The sequence below is a fragment of the Plutella xylostella genome, chromosome 23, assembly GCF_932276165.1.
Source record: "Plutella xylostella chromosome 23, ilPluXylo3.1, whole genome shotgun sequence".
Lineage (NCBI taxonomy): Eukaryota > Metazoa > Arthropoda > Insecta > Lepidoptera > Plutellidae > Plutella > Plutella xylostella.
In genome coordinates, this window is record NC_064003.1 from 9281764 (window position 1) to 9305059 (window position 23296).

At 36.2% G+C, this 23296-nt stretch overlaps 1 protein-coding gene across 2 annotated transcripts; it reads left to right on the forward strand.

Annotated features, from left to right (window-relative positions):
- Nucleotides 1-301: 301 nt before the first annotated feature.
- On the forward strand, nucleotides 302-4956 carry LOC105381363 (MMS19 nucleotide excision repair protein homolog). 2 transcript variants are annotated; one of them, XM_038113511.2, is made up of 7 exons: nucleotides 302-618; nucleotides 742-1125; nucleotides 1381-1730; nucleotides 2003-3466; nucleotides 3588-3854; nucleotides 4203-4370; nucleotides 4666-4956. In XM_038113511.2, exons 1-7 carry the CDS (start codon nucleotides 531-533, stop codon nucleotides 4867-4869), a joined length of 2925 nt encoding a protein of 974 aa, XP_037969439.2. In that variant the 5' UTR covers nucleotides 302-530; the 3' UTR covers nucleotides 4870-4956. The 2 variants fall into 2 exon arrangements, with proteins under 2 accessions (XP_037969439.2, XP_037969440.2); XM_038113512.2 differs by having other exon boundaries at nucleotides 305-346.
- Nucleotides 4957-23296: the final 18340 nt, after the last annotated feature.

Consider the following 23296-nt stretch of genomic DNA (forward strand, 5'->3'; position numbering starts at 1 on the left):
AATACTACAATTCTACCTACCTACGTCACTTTCACATTTCGTTAGCCTCACAGAATAACATATTGTGATCTGAGTGTGTTCTGAGGGTTTGAAAGTTGGTACAACCCCAGACAACGCCATCTATTTCTCCAAAAAGGAACTTTTTTTTTTTTTTAACAAACGCCTCATTCAATTCAATTATCATTATTATAATTCTCATTACAGCGCCATCTATAGATGTGCCCACAAACAAAAAATTAGAGCTTGAAAAATAAGAGTGACATTTTGTATTAGCTGAAAAGCCCATGTATATTTGTATAATAGTCTGTGGGTACTACGACGACAGGACAAGACAACATAACCTCAACTAATTTGGATATTTCATTATTTTAAATTTTAATTAATTTTAAATTTGTGATGCGTGCGATTACACGCACTTAAATAAACAAAAAAAAAACGTGATACGGATAAAATCAGATAATAATAGAAATCAGTATATACCCAATTCATTCAAGAAAACTTATTAAAATTGTGGTGTAAAATATTTAAAAATGAATTCAATTTGGTTGCATCCTGAGTTATCAGATGAGATTATGAAAGATGAGGAAATATTCAACCGAACTCCAAGCATTATCTTAGGTATGAATATATCAGAATATAATTTTGCAATGTGTGCTTTTATTTTAGGTATTTTCAAGAGTTCCTAATTTCCAACTGGCCTATCCACCAACCGATTCATTGAATAAAATAATTTTATTTCAGATATTGTTGCTCAAAAGCTTGACATAACAAAACTAGTGGAGAACATGGGAAAAGTCCTAACAAACTCTGAAGCTACAAACAGACTCAAAGGCATGCGGTTTTTCACTAAAATTTTAAAGGAAATGCCAAAAAACTATTTAACTGAGATACAAGTGAACTTCATATCAAAGTTCTACATTGATCGACTGAAAGACCACCACAGTATAATTCCAGCAGTTCTAGACGGTTACTTAGCGATTATTGAGATGGTCAACTATAAAATGGAAAATTGTGGGGAGTTCCTTGTAGCTTTGTTCAGAGAAGTGAGTTGCCAGTCACAAGTCAGGCAAGATAGATATAACATCTACTTGATTATCAAAACTTTGATGGAGAAGAATCTGGATTGTAAGTATAAATTTATGTACAAAGGCATTTTTTGCAATTATAAAGTATAACTTTGTTGGGAATAAAATAGTTCAACAACATCAAATAATGTTATAGAAGTTAGTTAATGTATATCTAACTACATATCTGAAGTTATTATTAAAATAAAATATTAAGTACTTATTATTTAACTAAACTATCTATATATTTTACAAATAAAAATGATAATAATCTTTTATTTTAATAATAACTACATATCTTAATTTCAATTTTCAGATATGAAAAACCTAGGCCCTGACTTTGTTTATGGAGTTATATCTGCAATTGAAGGAGAGAGAGACCCGAGAAACCTTATGTTCCTGTTCAATTTCCTACCACACTTCATATCAAACATACCACTGGGACATTTAAATGATGAAATGTTTGATGTTGTGAGCTGCTACTATCCTATAGATTTCTATCCCTCGTCTGATGATCCAGCTGCGGTGACAAGACAAGACCTTGCAAAGGCCCTCGCTCCATGCCTATGTGCCACTCCTAGTTTTGGGGAACAATGCCTTATCCTACTGATAGAAAAGCTGGACTCTAGCTTAAGGTTGGCCAAAATTGATTCCTTGCATTTGTTGGTTAGTTCCATTTTGTTTTAATATTATGTAATGTTCCTAGCTCAGCCACAATATTTGGAATATGTGGAAGGGTTTAACTAACTTTAACTTAACCAGATCTGCATGCTATGTTTGTTTCTATTTAAAAAATACCAGATAACTAATGCCCCATATTATTTGTTATTAATCTTATATAAGTCAAAGTTTATCACAGAGATAATAGCAAATACAAAAACTATTACAGCATACTTTATTATTGTATGATTTATTTAAATAAATGTATTTTGTTACAGAGAGAAACCTGTGCGACATTTAAACCGGAAAGCTATGCTCCTTTCCTGAAAACCCTATGGGCTTCAATTCACAGGGAACTGACCAATAAGAGTGATGAAGAGCTGAGAATGGCTGCTCATGAGGCTCTTTCATCCCTTGTAAAGAATATCTCAGTCACCGTCAACACCGACCAAGCATTTGAGAATTTTGTCAAAGGCATAATTATATCAATGCAAACTGCAATTGCAGAAGCAACAACTCTAGCCCAATTCACTCAAGCTACAAGAGTCTTATTGACCACAGCCAATGCATCAAAGGAATCATGCATCATTGTAACAAATTCTATGATTCCAGCCACGATAGCTTACTACAGCTTCAATAATACCCCTAAACTGCAGCATGCTGCTATAGAGTTCCTTGGTGACATATATGATATAGCTAAGTACTGGAAGGTAACTCAAGAACTAGCCTCGCAGTTGGACGAAATACCTCAACTGTGCCTTACAGCTGTTAGTCAAACCTCCAAGGAGTTTCAAATTGCTGGGTTGAAAACTTTAATAAGAGTGCTACCAGTTTTGAAATCAGATCTTATTGTGCCGTTTGTAGAGGTCCTTATACACAATGTTAAACATGCCCAAGATAATGACTTGCTGAGTGTTAGTGTTGAAGCTGTGCACGCTATAGCCATGAAATATCCTGAAGAAATCATGAGTCTAGTACTCAAAGGTAAATGTGACTTGGAACATTTGACTGAAGACAAAGTGGGATTAGATAAAAGGTTGAATCTCCTCTGCAATCTTGCTAGCATAGATGAGTTTACTAAAATAATTGTTGAAGAGATGCTTACAATTATAACTAAAAACAAGGATGACGCTGATAAAGTAGTGAAGGCTTTAAGCGCCTCTATATCTAACACTAGCCTTTACAGTCAAGAGAAAGTGACACAGATTGAGAGTGACTATGGGTTAGTAGACTCAGTGATCATCTGGCTATTAAAGGAAATAGCTGATACAACCGCCCCAGAATCCTTAGCCCATGGCTATTCCCTTGTTGCGACGACCATAAGCAATTTACCTGAAGCCAAGCAGATTGCTATTCTTGATAAACACACACATAATATACTAGAAAGATGCAAGGAGGATGAAGTATACTTCCTAATGCTAGAATCTCTGTATAATTCGTTACACCAAAGCGTGCATAACTCTAGTTTTCATGAAGTCATGATGTTGGCATTGAATTTGAGTTTGCGAAGTGAGCAAGAGATCATTCGTAGTACGGCCTGTATTTTAATAGCGCATTTTCTGAACAAAGCTGAGTACGGAGCGAAGTTTGAAGTGCTTTACGAAACGTTGAAGACATATCTATCTTCTTGCAATAAGGAAAACATAGACTCAATGTGTGTTAGATTAATCTCGCTGTATGGATGGATAACTAAAGCCCTGATACTGCGAGGCAGCGATATGTTCCTGTTTTGGTTGCAAAAAGTTAGTAGTTTCTGATAATTATGATGTCGGGAGATAAATTGTAATACAACAGTATTTATAATTTCAGGTTTCGGTAGACACCTAATACTAATTTAATATATAAATACCTACCTTGTTTCAGATAATGGTGGCACTTCTAAACCCAGAATGTTGCAGCGAAGGAGCGAAAGCCATCAAGCTCATTCTCAGCTATAGCCCGGACTGTCTGACAGACAAACAACATTGTCGTATAAGCCTCCTGTACCGACAGAGAATGTTCCAGACGTTTGCCCAACTCACCGAGAAACTAAGCAATATGGATAAAAGGGTTAAAGAAGCGTATTTGTTGAGCTGGGCTTACATATTGGAGAAGGCACCTAAGAGTGTATTAAATAGCGAGGCTTTTAAGGTAAATAATCAAGACCTTTCTAAGTTTACTTTTCATTGTTTACTGTAAAAATACCTGTGGTTTTAGATACTCCTGAAGGGCTAGCACGGGGCGCAAGACACGCACGTAAAGGCGTGACAAAAGTATTGCATCGCGCTGCCTCAAGGCCTTGTCGTAGTCGTCTTGCGCCCCGTGCTAGGCTAGCAGATATTACGCATAGATATTACTTTTATGGCGTAGTTTTTTTTCTATAAAAAGCGATGTGAACTATTACTCTAAGGAACTATCCAATAATACATAGTCCCTAGCAACATTCTAACCCTCAGATTTCCACCTATCTACATTACCACCTATTACCTCCATCTCCAGATATCGCCGCTAGTGATCGAATCCCTAGAACACGATCACCAGGACCTTCTCCTAGTGATGGTGGACATCCTGTGTCACATCATACAGAGCAACCAGGTGGTGATAGCGGGCAGTCTGCAGACCATACTGCCGCGGCTTGTGAAGCTTTCCACTTATTTTAAGTCTATGGTAAGTATTTTGGCAGTCTGGCGATTGTCAGTTGTTTATTTTCATCAGGTTGACTTACTTATCTATAGAAAACATGTAAGCAAATAAAAAAGTTCACAGACACTTTTGTGAAATTACGAACAGCCGGATAAAATGCTTTTAAAAGAAGTATGAGTATAAATCCGAGAATAGACTACTATAACGATCCTTGGGAGAGGCCTACAACTAGTAGAGGAAGCGTGATGGCTATAAACTTTACTATTTATTTCACTGTCTTCAGGCATTTCGTATAAAACTATTTTGTTTCCTTTCACAGGACGTCAGAATAAAAAGCCTGCAATGCCTATACGAAATAGCCAACGTGTATTCCACGGCATTACTCCTTCCGCACAAACAGGACATGCTATTAGATTTAGCGCCATCTCTTGACGATAAGAAGAGATTAGTTCGCAACATGGCGGTGAGGGCGCGAACTCGCTGGTATCTGATTGGCGCTCCCGGCGAGGCGAAGGAGAATTGACCAATCACAAGCCGCCATTCAAATTGTTAACCAATAGTCTGGATAGAATTAGCGTTCCGTTTTCACATCACATTTCTTGAAGAAAATTGTAATATGAATCAAAAATATATAAATCAGTAATGAGCTACGCATAGAATGAATCTACGATTATTTGTATATCTTTATACATACACACACAGAGGGATACAATCCAAACTATATAATATTATAAATGCGAAAGTAACTGTGTCTGTCTGTCTGTCTGCCTGTTACTCTTTCACGCAAAATCTACTGAACGGATTTGAATGAAATTTGGATATATACGGTCAGAACCCTGGGAAAGAACATAGGCTACTTTTTATTCCAGAATTCCCACGGGAAAACTTTTTAAGGCGATGCGAAGCGCGCGGGAACAGCTAGTTTAATATATACCTACCTACTTACTGTTAAAATAAAATAATGAGGCTAGTTTTGAGCTATATTTTTTACAGAACGCACTAACTATGTAACTGTCATGTGTGCCTAAACTTTACTATACGTTATCGTTAAAGTTATGACGTCATTTTAACCATAGTTGAATGGTGCAACCAATTTTTCGCTTAACCGATGCTATGACAGACGATGTGACGTTTGTAATAGTTAAAGTTACAGTGCCACAAACTTATCTGTTCCGGTGAGAGCGAACTAAATTGATTCATATCTCATTACTTACTTATGAATTATATATTGATATAGATTAGATGGGTTAATAAACACCACAAGAGCGAATTAACAATACGAGCAAACTTAAAATCTTATAGAATTAAGAAATATTAGGCATTTATGTGAGCTGTCACCAGAACAGATAAGTTTGTGGCACTGTAAATGGTGCAACGCACCCTTAAACTAGCAATAAAGTTGTACTTAAGTACATTTACATAGTTCAGATGATTTATTAGGATCTGTATTTTGTATGCAAGCATTATATTTGACGTACAAAAGAGTTTTATAACATAACTTGCATGATATTGATTGGCGTGTACAAGAATAAAGCTTCTCAAAGCCTAGTAGATTTTATTGTAATGCCTATGAAAAATAGATTAACCAAATTTCTGTTATTTGTTGCATAATGTTGTTATAATAAAATTGGTATGCATACCTACCTATTTTTAGAAAGTTATTTTTTTCTTTCACTTCCATCACCACTCTAACTTGCCATATACAGGGTGTTGCAAAAAGAGTATAGTAAGCCGAAACCTACATGTGCAGCATGGTATATCTAAACCTAAAACTGAAATCAGAATTTCAAAATTCGCGAAAAAAATTATTTATTTTCCATAGAAACTTTGTTGGTCACGTGACTTTTTACTATGGAGAATGATATATTTTTTCACGAATTTTGAAATTCTGATTTCAGTTTTGGGCTTAGATATACCATGCTGCACATGTAGGTTTCGGCTTAGTATACCCTTTTTACAACACCCTGTAAATGCAAAAATCCTTGTAAAGTAAAACAAAACAACGGGTAGGTTTTAGACTTATGTAAAAAAATTGAATTTAAAGAATTTTACGTGTTGTCGTACGACAAAGAAAGTCGTTAACTTCTTTCTGTTTGGGTTTAAAGATTACCTTACCGACGCCTTGTAGTTACCTACTCACAGTCGGCAGGTAAGTACTTAGAATATCTAACTACCTAATAGAAGCAAAGCTCTATAATTGGTCTGCTCACAGCAACACTTCACCACGGTTGTGGTCGAAAGGCGGGATTAGGCGACGCAAACCCCCCGCACTAACGATTTGATTTCAATTTGCATAATCCCTTATCGCATCTGAGGCATTCCCAACGGTTTGAATGCGAGAAACTGTGGCGGCAGATAAAAATAATATCCTAATGAAACACCCTTTGCATGCGAAATCAGGCTTTACTGCATACCAGAAGGTATCAAACACTAATCGTTATTTAATGCATCGATTCCACTTTTTTGAGGTAATTTGTGCCGTGCAGTGATCGAGGATGTAAGGTTCTATTTCGCGTGTAACGACGAAAATAAGAAGATTAAGAAATAAAACTCGGTTTTGATAAAAAAGAAGCTTCAAAGCAGCTTACGGGGGATCAGGGAAATTGTAAAATAATTGCCGGATGCAATCGTGCTGAAGATTTGTTTTAGAAAACTTCGTCTGGGAGACGGTTAGTTGTAGATTAGTCCTTCTTTGTAATCTAGGTAGCTAAGCTATGCCTAGTAGTGCTTCTCTATGTTGACCTACTATGTACCTAACTATACCTACATACCTATATTATTAAAGGTATTGGAAGGATAGATGTGGGTTTTGAATACTTTATTTGTAACACATACCATCTTATATATACCTATTTAAGGAATCACGAGAGCAAAGAAGAACCTTAATTTTTAAAAAAGTATCTACGTATGTAGGTAAATATTTCAGATGTATACAATACATAGTACCTAGGTACCTTCGAACATATCAGTAAGGTAACTACGCCCGTTTCTAGTAAGGTAATTATTCGGAACTGACTCTGACTAGGTATCTATTTGTCGTGTACCTAATAGGTACCTTGTGCTAAATTGGTGCTATAAGTACCTACAGCTTACGTACCTCTCGTACCTATTGGTATTAGCTACGCTCGACAGGGTACACTCTGCTACTGGACATAGCCCTGTGGATGCGGTCGTAAGTTCTTTGCATCCATTCTCAATAGAAAGGAACCGTAATTAGATAAATAAGTAAAAGTAAGATAAGTAATTAATACATAATTTAGTTATTTGTACCTAAACACGGACACGGGTACAGCTACGTACCTGCGACTGCACCAAGTAAACCTACTTCTAACGTGGTTTTTTTCCTCAGTGCTTCTAACAAGAAATGCTTCACGCCATTTTATTAGTAAATCCCTGTTGTGTTTTAGTCTACAAATTAACAAAGTGCCAAGAAAAAAAAAGAAAAATTCATTTATCTTGGCCGGTGTTCACTAAACCATCTTTAGTACTCGCTATAAAACAGCTTTTTTGCTGTGAGGTACAGCTAACATCAATTTTCGGCACAAATTAATTACAAGAAAAAACTGAACAACAGAAAATTAAACTCACTTTTAAAGTACAAGTTGGGGTTGATTTGATAGCAAGTTACATTTTTAACTTGCGACGTAAAAAGAGGGGTGTTTATGCGTCTAACGTGTCTGTATATCTGTCTGTGGTAGCATAGTAGAGAATACATTCAACCGATTTTCGTTTTTTCCGTAATTTTCCCCGTACATAAACTGAATCAGTTTGCCCACTCTGAGACCCGGGATTTGCCCACTAATCCTTATAAAGGTTCTGTGTATAATTTCGCTATATTAGTGGCTTGTATATGTAGTTGGAAGGGCGCTCTTTGGCTCACAAATCTTTACTAATGACGGTGGGTACCTTCACGAGGAGTTAGGGTCACAGTTATTAGAGCTAAACCAGACATTTTGCATAAATAACTTACTTAGCTCGGGCGTTTCAATTTCCACAGGACGTTTTAGTTGTGGTTTTTATAGGTATTTTAGTAGACAAGTAACTGGTATTTTATTAGATTAAAATTTAAATTTGAGGTGCAAAACTAGTATTTAGGGGCGTTACTATAGAGTTAAATTTATAGCAGAACCTATCGAAAAAATAATTGTTTAAAAGTATTTTAGGAATTCAGTCATTATGTTATTTTTTGTTTCGTTTTTCTCTTGTATTTCCAGAATAATTTAACAGAAGTGGTTCAAAATGGCCTTATTTTTCGCTTACTTTACTCTTTAACCGCAGGTGACATGGAGGAGACTTCTTTCCTTTCTTATAACGGTGTTTACTAGTTAAATATGAATATTGTAGATGTAGTGATTGTAGATACAAGAACTAGACTAGGGTTTGGAACCGTGGCAAAAACAGGTGAAAAATTAGGCTCCTTTTCTTTCCCAATATAACTACGATGAATGGAAGTAAGTATCTAGTTATAAACTAGATAATATGAGTAGGTATTAAATTTAATCATCGTCCCTAGCCACCAGCCTACAAAACGGGCTAGTTGGCAACAATCGGCGACCATTAGCGTTGCGTGCCGGCAGACGCATAAAGCACTATGAAAAGGGGATTTTCTTTACTAGCGCGTCGGTTGGCGATCCGCCATATTGTCCATGTGAGTTTGGGCATTTTGGTATGTAGGTATGTAGGCGTAGGTGTGATTGCTGTTTTGTGAGTTGGAGTTCATCCTACCTCTGTCTCTGACCTACCTATAGAGGAATTGACGTAGGTACGTAAACTATCCCAAAAAATAATTCTAGGTTTTTCTGTTAAACATACTAATCATAATAATTTTATTATAGTACCTACCATGATTCTTGAGCTATATATCGCGGGCTTCATGGCAAAGGGGCGTAAGCGCAAAAAATCGATTTTGCGTTTTTCATGCCAATCGATTCCTATACTAGTAATACACGTTCTGTAATTTTTTTGAAATTTTCAGTAAACTAGATTTTGAGATATTCATAAATAACATAAAGGCGTATACGATGTATCAATAATTTTGTGTCGTGTCAAAAAGGCGTATAGACGGCGTATAAGAATCAGTGGGGCGCATTCAAATAATTATCGCCATGTCATATAGACGTATGTGCATTTTTTTAACAAAATAAAATGACAATATGCTTTCACTGTTGATATTGATGCCTAGTCCTTTCCAGTCCAGAGTTTTAATACATCTTCCAATGCATCACGGAACAGTATCGGAGAAATTACGTCCTCTTCCCTCACGCCCCTTTGCCTATGGATAGATCTTGTGGCTGGTTCTATACTTGGACAGTAATCGTTTCAGTGTCATTAGGCACTTCAGCGCCTCGATGTATCGTCAATCTATTGGACATATCTGCAAGGATGCCAGAACAGCCCAGATCTCGACAGAGTAAAAATTTTCGTAGTCTACGAAAGCTAGGCACAGAGGCCGATTATATTCTTCCTTCTTCTGTATAATCTGCCGAACTGTGTGTATGTGGTCTACGGTGCTATAACCCCCACGAAATTCGGCATGCTCCAGCGGCTGAAATTCATCAAATCAAGTCTCGTGATGACTGTTATAAATGTACGGTGGCCTGCGCCTAAAAGTATACAGGCGGAGTTTTTAAAATAGCGATCCCTGATGATGAAGGGACCAGCTACATCTGTTATAAATCCGGGGACGTGTTGTGTGTGATATGTGTAGCAGTGGTGTTTATGTGGATGTGCTTGAGCAGCATGTGAGCTTGAGATCGCTATTTTAAAAACTCCGCCTGTATACTTTTAGGCGCAGGCCACCGTACATAAACATCTTATTCACGTGGTCAAGAGTGTGACCAGTCTATAGGTTTTTAAGAGCAAATTTGTCTCCTTTCTTCAAAAACAATAGACCTACACATCTGGGGTTCTGGCTGTTGCGCATGTGAAGCGTACAATCGTGCATTCCGGCTCAGATTCGACGATTCTGCTATGGCTGGTTGTCAATTTTTTCGTTAGGGTCCCTTCAAGTCGCCTGGCAAAGACATTCGATCCCCGGTTTTGTTTAATAGCTTCTTTAATCCGGAGTGTGTTAAACCACTGGAGGTCACGATGAAAATAGCCTTGCGTATCATTTTGTTGAGAGCCTCTAGTTCTGACGGAATGGTCCAGCACATGCCGTTTGGTCTCCGTAAGTCCAAGAGTCCCCCCTGAAAGCTTAGACTTCCTTCCCGTGTTTTACATTGCACAGAACCTAGTGCCATCTTTCTGTATTGCATTGATCACGTCGTTGCAGTGGTCTGGCGCAGAGTTGGTCAGAGGGTGGACTTCATCAGTCGCCGTTCTTCAAGCTTTAGGTCGATATTCAGAGTTCCTCTGAGTATACGGTGATTAAACCGACCTGAGATATCTGAATATGTGCCTCTTAATCAGTCATGATGATGAAATCGATTTCATTTTTCGTGACAGAGTCCGACTTGCACCAGGTCCACCTTCTTTGGGGCTTCTTTTTGAAGAAAGAGTTCATCAAGGAAAGCCCCTGCATTCTGCGAAGTTCCAGCCTCAGCCCTCTGTCATTTCTTTAAGGAGTTTTTAGGGTTCCGTAGCCAAAATGGCAAAAACGGAACCCTTATAGTTTCGTCATGTCCGTCTGTCCGTCTGTCACAGCCGATTTACTCGGAAACTATAAGTACTACAGTGATGAAATTTGATGGGAATATGTGTTGTATGAACCGCTACAAAAATATGACACTAAATAGTAAAAAAAAGAATTGGGGGTGGGGCCCCCCATACATGTAACTGAGGGATGAAATTTTTTTTTTCGATGTACATACCCGTGTGGGGTATTAATGGAAAGGTCTTTTAAAATGATATAAAGTTTTCTAAAAAAACATTTTTCTTAAAGTGAACGGTTTTTGAGATATCAGCTCTCAAAGTCGTAAAAAGTATGTCCCCCCCCTCTATTTTTATAACTACGGGGTATAAAATTCTAAAAAAAATAGAGGTGATGCATGCTAATTAACTCTTTCAACGATTTTTGGTTTGATCAAAGTATCTCTTATAGTTTTTGAGATAGGTTGATTTAACTGTAATTGCTGCTACGGAACCCTTTGTGCGCGAGCCCGACTCGCACTTGGCCGGTTTTTTTGAGTTTATGTTCACTTAATTAAGAGTAAATTTTGTTTTAACAGTAATTCTTGTTTTATTTTGTACTCTTATTGTTTCTAATAAATTATTCTGTGTTTTTTACAGCTTTACTATGTATTAAATAGTTACTTAAATAGATTGTTATTTTTTTTATAGGCGTATCATCTCTCTTAAATTGAGAACATCCGTTAAATTACGCCATGGCAAAGGGGCGTATGAAATTCGAAAAAAATAGAAGCAGTTACATTTTTGGTTATATTTTGCTATCAGTATATTAAATGATTTAAGTGTAAAACAAATAAAATATATATAATATAATTGGATAACAAATAAAAAAGTTTGTTTATACGCCCATTATTCCTATACATAATATGATAAAAAAAGGATAGCAATACAATAATTTCCGTCAAGGCAGATAGACGTATACGCCATAAAGTGTACTTAAAGCATAGATATTATAAAAATTTAGTTTTAATTAAAACAAAAAATAATTAACTAAGGTATATGCAAAATTATAGCAAGCTAGATTACTTATTTAAAAAGTTATGATGTTTTTTTGCTCTCCTGAAAAGTAGGGTCGATGCGCATACGCCCCTTTGCCATGAAGCCCGCGATATAATCCTTCAAACCAAAGGTGGTCTTGAAAAAACTACGCCACGCTTTTATACCTATGTGTTTGTAGTAGGTATGTAGGTAAGCTTTGTAACGTCTGTTCTTTGGTGTGTACAATAAAGTATGTAATAAATTTGCTTCTGCAAGTGGTGATAACACCGTAAAATGCAAAGGAAAATGTAAACGTGTCTTTCACATTAATTGCATAACAAAAGGTATTTGTGACATTTGTTTAGCTCAAAAAAGTGATACACCGGGATCAGCAAGTCCTATGAGTCGTTCTAACAGGTTCCTGGACCTGGATCCAGAAAGCCTAACACTAAAAACGTTGCTGGAAGAGCTTAACAAAAAGATGGAGGTAGTTTTTAAAATCGAAAAGGATACTAGTTTCTATGCTAAATCGTACGATGAAATGCTAAAAAAACAGGAAGAATACCGGGAAGAGCTAAAGAAAGAACAAAACAAGGTACAAGATTTGCAAAATAAGTACAGCCACCTTGAAAAAACTAATCAAGCCCTTGAACAACGGGTACAGGCGCTTGAACAAGGGGAGAAATCTAGGAATGTTGAAATAGTGGGCCTAAAAATGAAGGAAAATGAAGATATTAAGGTGATAACAGAGCAGATAACGAAGCAATTGGATGTGAAGTTCAGCGAAGTGGAGCGAGCGTGGCGCGTGGGGCGCGGGGAGGCCGGCAAGCGCGCGCCGCCCCTCGTCATCAGGCTGCGCTCGGAGGACGCGAGGAACCGGCTGCTAGACAAAAAAAACCGCCTTAGAAGCAACTCAGACATTTACCCCGATGACAAAAGTACGGACAGGGTGTTCATAAACGAAGACCTTACCAAGCACAACCGAGAGCTTGTATGGTACGCTAAGCAGACACTCAAACCCGCCTATAAGTTCATTTGGGTTAAAAACGGCAAAATTCTATGTAAACAACGGAAAATGATCGCACCGTACACATTACATCCAAAGTACCTACTTATCGACAACCTCGCCGAAGATAAAGGGAACTGAGGCACCAACATGATTTATTTATAGTTAACTACCTATCACATATCTAACACAGGTACTTACATATATTTATGGGTCACGAACTCATAGATATGGCAAAAATAACCCAATGTACAATACACATGAGTAATGATAGTTTCTTAAGTACATTGCAAGAAAAAAGAAACAATAGTTTAAGAATAGCCCATATGAACATAAGATCGATACAAAAACACTTCGACGAGTTTAATACATACTTTAATTCATCATTGGAAGAATTGGATATAATTATACTCACAGAGATTAATATAAAAGAAGAATATCAGAACATATTATCATTGTACAAGATCCAGGACTTCGACTTGCACGCGGTATGCAGAACAGGAAGGAAGGGAGGCGGCGTCGCGCTGTACGCGAGGAAGGAGCTCGGCTTCGCGCGGCGCGGGGCCGTGTTCACGTCCTGCGAGTCGCTCGCCGGATATGTGAAAGTGCGCGATACAAGTGTACTTCTAGTGTTAGCCCTTTACCGACCGCCAAATAATAAAGTGCCGATATTCCTACGCGAGTTAAAATATGTGCTTCAAAGTATACCATGTTCAGAAAACCTGATAATCTTGGGTGACATGAACATTGACCTTCTGGAACGTGATAGACACCTGGTAATAGAATATGAGAACCTTATGAGTGAGTACAGTCTTTATAAAATGATCTCAGTGATAACTAGAGAAGAAATTAAGGACGGTAAATTAACTATATCCTGTTTAGATCACATATTTGTACGAACTAAGCTAGGTGAATACCACCCTAATGTTGTGCAGTGTAAGATATCCGACCACTACTTAACTAACCTAAACTTAACACTACCAACTGAACTAAAACATAATAATCTTAAACGTACAAAAACAATATTAGATAACCATAAAATAAAAATAGATATTAAAAAAGTGCAGTGGTCTGAGCTCTTAACATTGCAATGTCCCTTACTTATATATGAAAGCATATGTAAAAAATTTAATGATATATATGATAATTGTAAAAAAGAGATAAAAATAAGAAATGAAAAAAGATTAACTTGTCCTTGGCTAACTAAAGAAATATCTGATATGATTATACATAAAAATAGACTATTTTCAATCTGGAAGAACGACCCCAGCAATATGGTAAATAGACTTAACTTTACTAGATGGCGGAATAGAACTCATAAACTTATTTTTAAGACTAAAAACAACTACAAAAAAGAACTTATTAAGAAAGCAGGCACTAACTATAAGAAAATTTGGGAGCATGTTAATAAATGGCTTGGAAAAGAGAAAAAATCACTTGATGACGTCATATTGACCTATATGGGTAAAGAACAAAATGTGCCCGATATTTGTAATAACTTTTTGCATACCTTTACTGAAGAAATAATCAATATAAAATCCAAACATAACTGTAAAAATTACTTACTTGATAAAAAATACTATTTAAAAGATATAAATGTAACAATGAGATACATAAAAGTAAGTGCGTCACAAGTTGAAAGGATAATTGCAAACTTAAGTGATAATAAGTCTCCCGGCATTGATAATGTCCGTGCCATCGACCTCAAGTCAATTAAGGCTGAGATCAGCCCGGTTATTGCCAAAATGATTAATCTATTCATTGAACAATCGAAATATCCACAGGCCCTAAAAACATCCATAATAAGACCCATTTATATAAAAACGGTGATCATAAAGACACTACTAATTACCGACCGATAGCCATCTTATCATGCCTAAACAAAATAGTGGAAAAAGCAATAACCGGCCAGATCTCTGCCTTTCTACTGAAGCATGACGTCATCGCACGCGCACAACACGGCTTTCAAAAAGGCAAAAGTACATCATCATTGTTAATGGATTTCTCTAACGCAATAAATATGGCCTTAAATAACAAACAACATGTCGGTGTTATATTTATTGACTTTAAAAAAGCCTTCGACACCTTAGAACAAAACATACTACTGAGATCGATGGATAGCTGTGGTATCAGAGGAAACGTAAATAATTGGTTGAAAGAGTATCTTAATAACCGTAAAGTACATGTCAAAATAGCGGAGCATGTTGGCGAGTGCGGCGACGTCAGGTTTCGAGTAGCGACGGGGTCGGTGACCGGCCCATTGTGTTACATAATGCACGTCAACAGCATGGTCAATGTTGTAAAAAAATGTCAAATATTCATGTTTGCGGACGACCCATGTATCATGTACGCAGAAAAGGACCTAGGAACAATTCAATCAGCACTCCAAGAGGACTTTAATAACATTACCGCCTGGGCAGGCGCGGATCCAGACCTCAAAATAGGTGATGGGCAAGTCATAAAACCAACCAAGTGCGAGTTGGACTCGCACACTGAGGAACCCTCAGTACAAGTCTACTTAACTACCTGAGATAATTTTCTTTTTAATTTCATCATATGTACTACATCCGTGAATTTATTTAGCCAGCAGGGGGGGACGGACGACACACTTGAGTCTAACAAAAGTTTGCACTTCAAAGCTTAATATTTCATAAACCAATCACTGAATCAAAAAATGGTTTGAGCTTACTTGCTACATTTTTGAAAGACCTATTCAACAATATCCGACATCATCAAAACAACAGAAAAAAAAATCATCCCAGCTTTGCGTGTCCCATTTTTTTTCAATCATTTATTTGACTACTTTGTCGGGGCCGTAAATTTGTATATTTATGCGAAATATCAGCTTGATATCTTTACCCATGTCTGAGAAAACGGTGTTGTCAGACAGACAGGCGGTCAGGTGTCCACGAAAGTGATCCTATAAGGTTTCCTTTTTTCGGAACCCTAAAAAGGTGGTTTTGCCTCGCCTTGAGGTATTGATAGGTAGCAGATTTTTGTGTATGTTGGTAGTGATTTTTCCTTTTCAAAAACCCTCTGGATCAATATTTATTAAATAAGGAACACTAGCAGGTAACACAACAGACATAACAGTAAATTTTACATTTTAAAACTAAAAAAACAGGTCATGAAATTTTTTACCGACAAAAGTTTGTGCTACTGTTACTAAAGTTAGAATAGAATAGAAAAAATAAAATTCAATGCCGAAGAAGCAATTGAAGTTAAAAAAGAAGATGGGCTTTTTGAAACATATTGTCCAATAAAGATGAGTCATACATTGTTGGATAGCTCTTTTCAAGGGCGCAAAAAAATATTATGACGACAAATCCGTATAATAACTTGTCCATTTTGAAATATATTCGTCGGAAGTAAGTATTTTTCAGCGACATTGCACTCTCTCTCCTGGGCAGCGCCATACAAAAATGTGTTTCGATTTCACTTCTCGATAGGTGAAAAAACTCGCACTCGAGGCACTGATGACAGTTAGGGCATAATACACGTAAACACGTATTATTAAAATGAGAGAAATTACTTTCAACTGGTTTTATTTACTGAGTTAATAAACAAATATGTATAATATTATAATGAATAATGATCAGCTGTTTTAAAAATTAAAAATGAATGTGAAAAAATTATAAAAACATTAAAATTACAGAAATAATATAAAACTTTCAAGGTACGATTATTCTAATTGGATAGTAAATCAGGACTGGCGCTTCCGTAATTCATATTCTGTAAAAAATTACCTTTTCAACGACGTAAAAGTTTGAATTTACTGCAGTTTTTTTCTACTTTTCAACAATTATTTAGGTACCTACTTGCAAACAAAGTTTATTAAAAATAATATTTGAACTTTATTAGAATCACATGCATATTCCCTATGTGGCTAATTTTATCTTTATAGGCCGAATAGTTTTATGTTACCTATAGCTATTTAAAAGTCTACTCATGAGCAATGAAAAAGTTACACTTACAAAATGTCGACACCAAATTACCAATTTTTATTAAGTAAAACATTTTAGAATTTGATCAAAATATTAAAGTTTTTTATAATAACTGTATTATAAAAACTAGGTATTTGGCTTATTGAGATCAAACTAGTCTCGTTGTACCTACTTATACGTAAATAGTGACTTTTGCTGTTAGCCGAAACTCACTCTTGGCATGACCGAAAATTTTATGGTTTTTGCAACAACTATCCGGAGGGCTTTCGAGTTCGAGGTGGAAAAAAATATTTAGCATAACCAGAAATCATCACCATCAGCATAATTATAAAAAAACAGCCATACGAAAATGATAAAATAACGAAATTATTATATTGAAATCCCGTGGTGTGATATGGCAAGGCATTTAGGTGATGGGCATGCCCATCTTGCCCATATGGGTGGATCCGCGCCTGCGCCTGGGCGCATGATAACGGTATATTGTTAAACGCAACTAAAACTAATATAATGCATATTCACTCCAGTTATACCAGATCAGATAAGAACTCATTAATATCAATAAAAGGACACAGCTACGACTGTTTACACGATCGTCTAAAAAATAGTATTACGTGCTCGTGCGCTCAACTAGTACAGGTACCTACCTGTAAGTACCTTGGAGTCATCGTAGATAACAGATTTAATTGGAATTATCATATCAACAAAATTGTTGATTATCTTAGACTAACATTATGTAAATTCTACCAACTTAAACGCTGGGTTTCGAGATCTGTCCTGCACTGCTTGTACTACGCTTTAGTAGACTCCATAATATCATATGCTGTAGGTACGTACGGTACTACATTTAAAACCTACCTAAATAGAATAACTAACTTACAAACTAGATTCTTAAAACTATTATTGGATAAAAATACACGAAAACAATGTAACGGACAGTACGATCACCTATATAGAAAATTTAAAATAATACCAGCAGATAAAAAAGCTAACTTAGAGATAATTAAAGAAGAATATTGGTCGGACAAATATAAAATAAAATTCACCTGTAAGCGTAGTGCAAGACGTGCGAGACGGCTCTCGGTACCCCGCGTCAACAATGTGTATGGGTCTAGAACCAAAAATTATCTTGTGCCTAAATTATTTAACCAATTACCAACAGATGTCTCAAATGTTAAACCTTTCAATAACCATAAGAAAAAAAAAGTACTTAAACATTTTTTTGTTTAGTCGTTATAATTTATTACTTTTCTGAATACCGTGTTATTTTTAGAGTACCTATGTGATTGTATATCATGGCATATGCATACTTACCTGTGTTAAACTACATCTTAGTTAAAACCTACATAACATAATTTAACTGTTAAAATTACTTATAACATTGAAACTTGATATGAGCGTTTGCCCACATAAGCTACATTCTAGCTTGGGGCTCATAAGCATGTACCTTAGTCGTAAGCTTCACATGAATAAAATATTTTTGAATTTTTGAATTGAATTGAATTGAAATCTATCTCTTGGGAAGGTATATATACTGCACGTGAAATGCCCCCACTACCGCGCCGCTCAGGTAAATTTCGCCTCTCTACATTTAGAGAATGCGTATGACACTGACAGGGGCCCGGGGTAGAGCCGGCTTCGTTTGTGCCCATTCCGTCCCGGTGCAGCTTTGTTTTGTACCCGGAAGCTGAGCAGCAAAACTTACAGTGATATTTGGGTGAATTGTAGCGAAGAATAGTAAAACGTAGAAGATAGGTTTTTTGTTAAAAATGAAGCTGGCGTATTTGCGTGTTTATTACAGCTTTTATTATTAACTGAATAGATATTTTTTTTAATTACAAAAAAAAACTACACGAAATAATAGTAGATCGTTACATACCTAACTAATATAATATTATGTGCTACGAGTTTCGTAGCCAACGGCTACGCAGTTTCGTAGCAGCGCGGCGTAGCTGCGTAGTAGTATTGCTGCTATAAAAATAATAATAAAATAAATTCATTTATTTCGAGTAACCATGGACTCATAATATAAAAATATAGATAGTACCTAATAGACTAATAATTTTTGTCGTATGACTATTATTATAAAAAACATAAATAAAGGTATACTTAGGTAGGTAGCAACTCACCACAATCATACAAGAAACTACCGCATACAGTCTCTAAAAACGTTCTAACCACCTCCCGTCAAACTGCCACACTGTTATTGACACAAAAACTGGGACAAAGACATCAAAGGTAAGGTACGGAAGGTAACTGAATGTACACATTTGCCCAATGGATTAGCAAAACTGGGTGAGGAGTGGCGGGCGGTAGTCATGCGTGATACTGGGGTTCGGTTAAGTTATGCAGTGAAGGTACAGTATACGTCGTCGTAAGAAACTGAATTTGAATCTAGTATTTTTAGTATCATGAGTGATTGTTTGAAGAGTGCAGTGCGTATTTGTTAATTTGAAACCGAATTTACGATAAAAAATATGATTTTATTTGTTTTATCTAGTACTTAATTACTACTTTAATCTCTGGTGATAGCCCTCAAACGAAACATCATCATCATCAAAGTGTTATAATTGCACACGTGTCATCCTCACAGAGTGCAAATGTCAGACTATTGAGTCACCCACCCCTAACTACCTCTTAGTTTATAAATGTACTTATGCAAGCCTTTATGAAATAAGTTTTATAATACAGAGTACAACAACGATATTAAATTACTGTTCTAAACATAGAAAAACATCCTACAAAACAACCTACCTGCCTACTGAATCGGCAAATTTACCGCACGGGGTTACTACATGATAAACTTAGCAGAGCGCATACTCCGACCAAACGAACACTAATGTCCAGTTTCTCATTTCGTTACCGAAATCCACCTAAGAATGAACTTAGGTCCAGCTACCGCACCGCCACGCACCACAGTAAACAGCGTCGCTCACCTGTCAAATATCTGACAGATCCATACAAGTTACGTCAAATTTGGCAAGGGCCGCTTTGGTAATTGCTAATTTTCAGTCGTGGTACTCCAGTGACAATGCAGCCAGCCACATATCATACAACAATGGACAACATTTCATTTTCTTTACCCTTTATTTTTATTAGCTATTCGGATAGGTTATAAAAAATTAGAGGACCCGTATTTTTTTATTTTGTATATACATGAATTTTTGCATGTTATTTTTAACTTTAAAGTTAATTATTTTAAAACCGGAAGGGACATCACATATAAGGCACAATTTTTATTTTTGTCTATTGCCTTAGTCTCGAAAAAAAACATAAATGACACTGACAAGTGACATTTAAACTTTGTTTACATGCCAACCAACAAATGGGTCATTTTCAAATGACATTGATATTTCTGATGATACAAAGTAGGTACTTATCATGTAAAAAAATAAGCAGAAGCATTTTTGCAGCTATGAAGGTGGTGGCACGCTCTGGGACATATTAAATAGAGGTCATCTCTTAATTAGTACTAACCATTTTATATGATAAATTAAAAAAAATAGTCAGAAAGTGTCAGAAAAGAATTTATAAAAATGACCCAAATAAATAACAACGACTCGATAAAACGTCAACGTCAATCAAAAATGAAAGTGACAGTTACTTTGTTTTTAAATCTATAGGCTTTGATCATCAAAATGCATCGCACCTGATGCATGACGTCATCAGCACTTTTTTACTATTTTATGATTTTCTCGAAAATAATACATCCAAAAAATACAAAAACATTTTTTTTGTGGCCTTGAGAGCTAAATCTCGAAATGGTTTTCGATTTATAGCAGCTTTAGTTTTTTGAAATGTTGTCCATTGTAAAAACGACTCATCATGTGATGGCGTCACATCTCAACAATGATTTCAAAAGGAAGGATACGCCCTTCAGAACATTTTACTCAAACCTTCTTCATACAAGCAAAATAACTGCCATCTGTCATAATTTGTTGGAACTATGTCAGAGCCGGGCTACTTATCCTGACGACACAACCTTGTACGTGCGTTCATATTTTACCGTCACCGGACAGTAGGTACATAATAATATGAGTGAGTTGCATGCGGACGTCCGTACAAGGTTACATCGTGCGGCCATTGTAGACTTTGGTAGTAAAATAATTATCGCTTTAAAATGTGTTTATTTATTAATTAAGGATGATACGATATTCCATATTCCTTTTTGACCTTCGTATCATAGTTTTTGTAGCCTTCCACAACAAAAATAGGCATATTTACACAAGAAACAAAGACTCATCTCTCCGTCACAGACAACTGTCGACTGAGGACCGTTGGCCCTAAAATGTCTATTTTAGGGCCAACGCGCGGGTGCCATTTTCTTGAGTGGTTTGGCCTGTCCTTACGCAGTAATATATATGTCAATGCATCTCAACTGGTCACCTGGTTGATCACTTACAAAATGTCACCCTGCAAACTCAAGAGAGACTAGACTCCCCGCTGCCCATGGTCACTGGCCATAATTGCTTGTGATGTCGCCACATTGTTCCCGCAAATTCAGCAATATTCAATTTTAGGTTAAATCTATTAATTGCTTTGATTCACGTTGAACAATTTCACCATGCATGAGTTTAGTTTGGTGTTTGTTATTTACAGGTGAGTAGGCTTTACCTCCGACCAGAAGAAATAAGAGTTATAAGTTTGAATATTTATATCTACTGTGTTTTGACTTCTTGGAAATTAGATATCAACTACATAATAACTTATAATGAATAACGTAAGTTTAGTGCAGTGCAGTCTTAGTACCTAATGCAATCATTTATCACTGCAATCACTTAGTACCTAATGCAAGCATTTTCAATGTCCTGAAATGGAGTTAACTATGTACAACTTATGTACATTGAAAGCCTTCTAAATAATTAATTAGATACAAGTTACCAATATATCATGTGGTTTGAAATTAGTCGCCGTGGAAGTGCTAATGTATAATGTATCTGTTTGGTGTATATACATATACTGTATTTTACATAAGTACATAATATTATTGTATTGTTTATCCGTAATGATTAATTATGTGTATTATAATATTCTGTTGTATGTACCACAAAAGAGTAGGTAGCATAGTTACATAGTTAACATCTTTTTGACACCAATCTCAGTGATTTCGATGTGAAACTAAATAAAAGATGTGCTGGGGTTTTCACTCTTCAATTAACTTTTCTTACATGCTATTTCATTTTCATCCAAAGTTTGTCTGGTAGAGAGTGCTTTGCTTGCTTATTTCTTAACAAGGCCGCCTTTTGCACTGTTTTTTTTTAGTTTATAATTTGTATTCTGTAATTTGGGTCTAAATAAAGAACATTGTATTGTAATTTTATCCTTAAAACACAAGAACTAATAACCCTCTGTTGAAAGGGGTGAGACTAAGCAAGTCAACCACTGTAGTTACCATTTACATCGCTTTACATACAAAAAGATAGACAAGGGGAGACTTGGCTAAGTAAGGCTCTAGATAAGGTTTGTTCTACACTAATCCCGCCGTAATACCCGGTAAGCTAAGACGGGGCATTAGCCACTGATCTTACTAGTACTCGGCCTAATGCAGGGGAAAATCACGCCAAAAAGTTTTTTTTCTGGAAAATAAGATTAGATTATTAGGTAAGTACTATTATATAAATAAATAAATAAATAAATATGTGGGGACATCTCACACACGGCCATCCGACCCCAAGCTAGGCAGAACCTGTGTTATGGGTGTCGGACAGCTGATATATCTACACAAATACATAGATAGATAGATACTAAATATAAATATCAACACCCAAGACCCGGGTACAAATATCTGTGTTTAAACAAATATCTGCCCCAGCCGGGAATCGAACCCGGGACCTTCGGCTCAGTAGTCAGGATCACTAACCACTACGCCATTCGGTCGTCGAATATACTTACAAAAAATATATGTTTTCAAACATTATTTAAGGGAACACCGATCGGCAATGAGGTAAAAAACTGAAGGTACCTATATACTTTGTACTAAATATTGTATTTATCTTAAATATTTTCTTTCATGGAGCAAAATAAAAACTCTTCTATTTTGTTCTCAAAAATATTTATTCGTTAATTAATAATTATAAACGGAATAACTACCTTGAGGCCTTGAGTATACTGTATACATTGAGTAGTGGCTTTGTTTCATCTAATGTTAGTTTATTTACTTAACAATATTGTATGGTTCAACCTGATAAATCGCTACCTCACATAATTTGGAACGCACTGGTATCTCTCCTACTGCGCTAAATTAAGACCACATCTGCACTACCCGGGTTCTGTAGGCCTTTTGCAACTGAACCCTAACAGGTGAACCGGGAATGTGATATTGTCTGAAGGTTTCAGTGAAGGTTATTTGAAACATACACAAAATAAGATCACCTTTTTGTATAGCTTTTAACGTT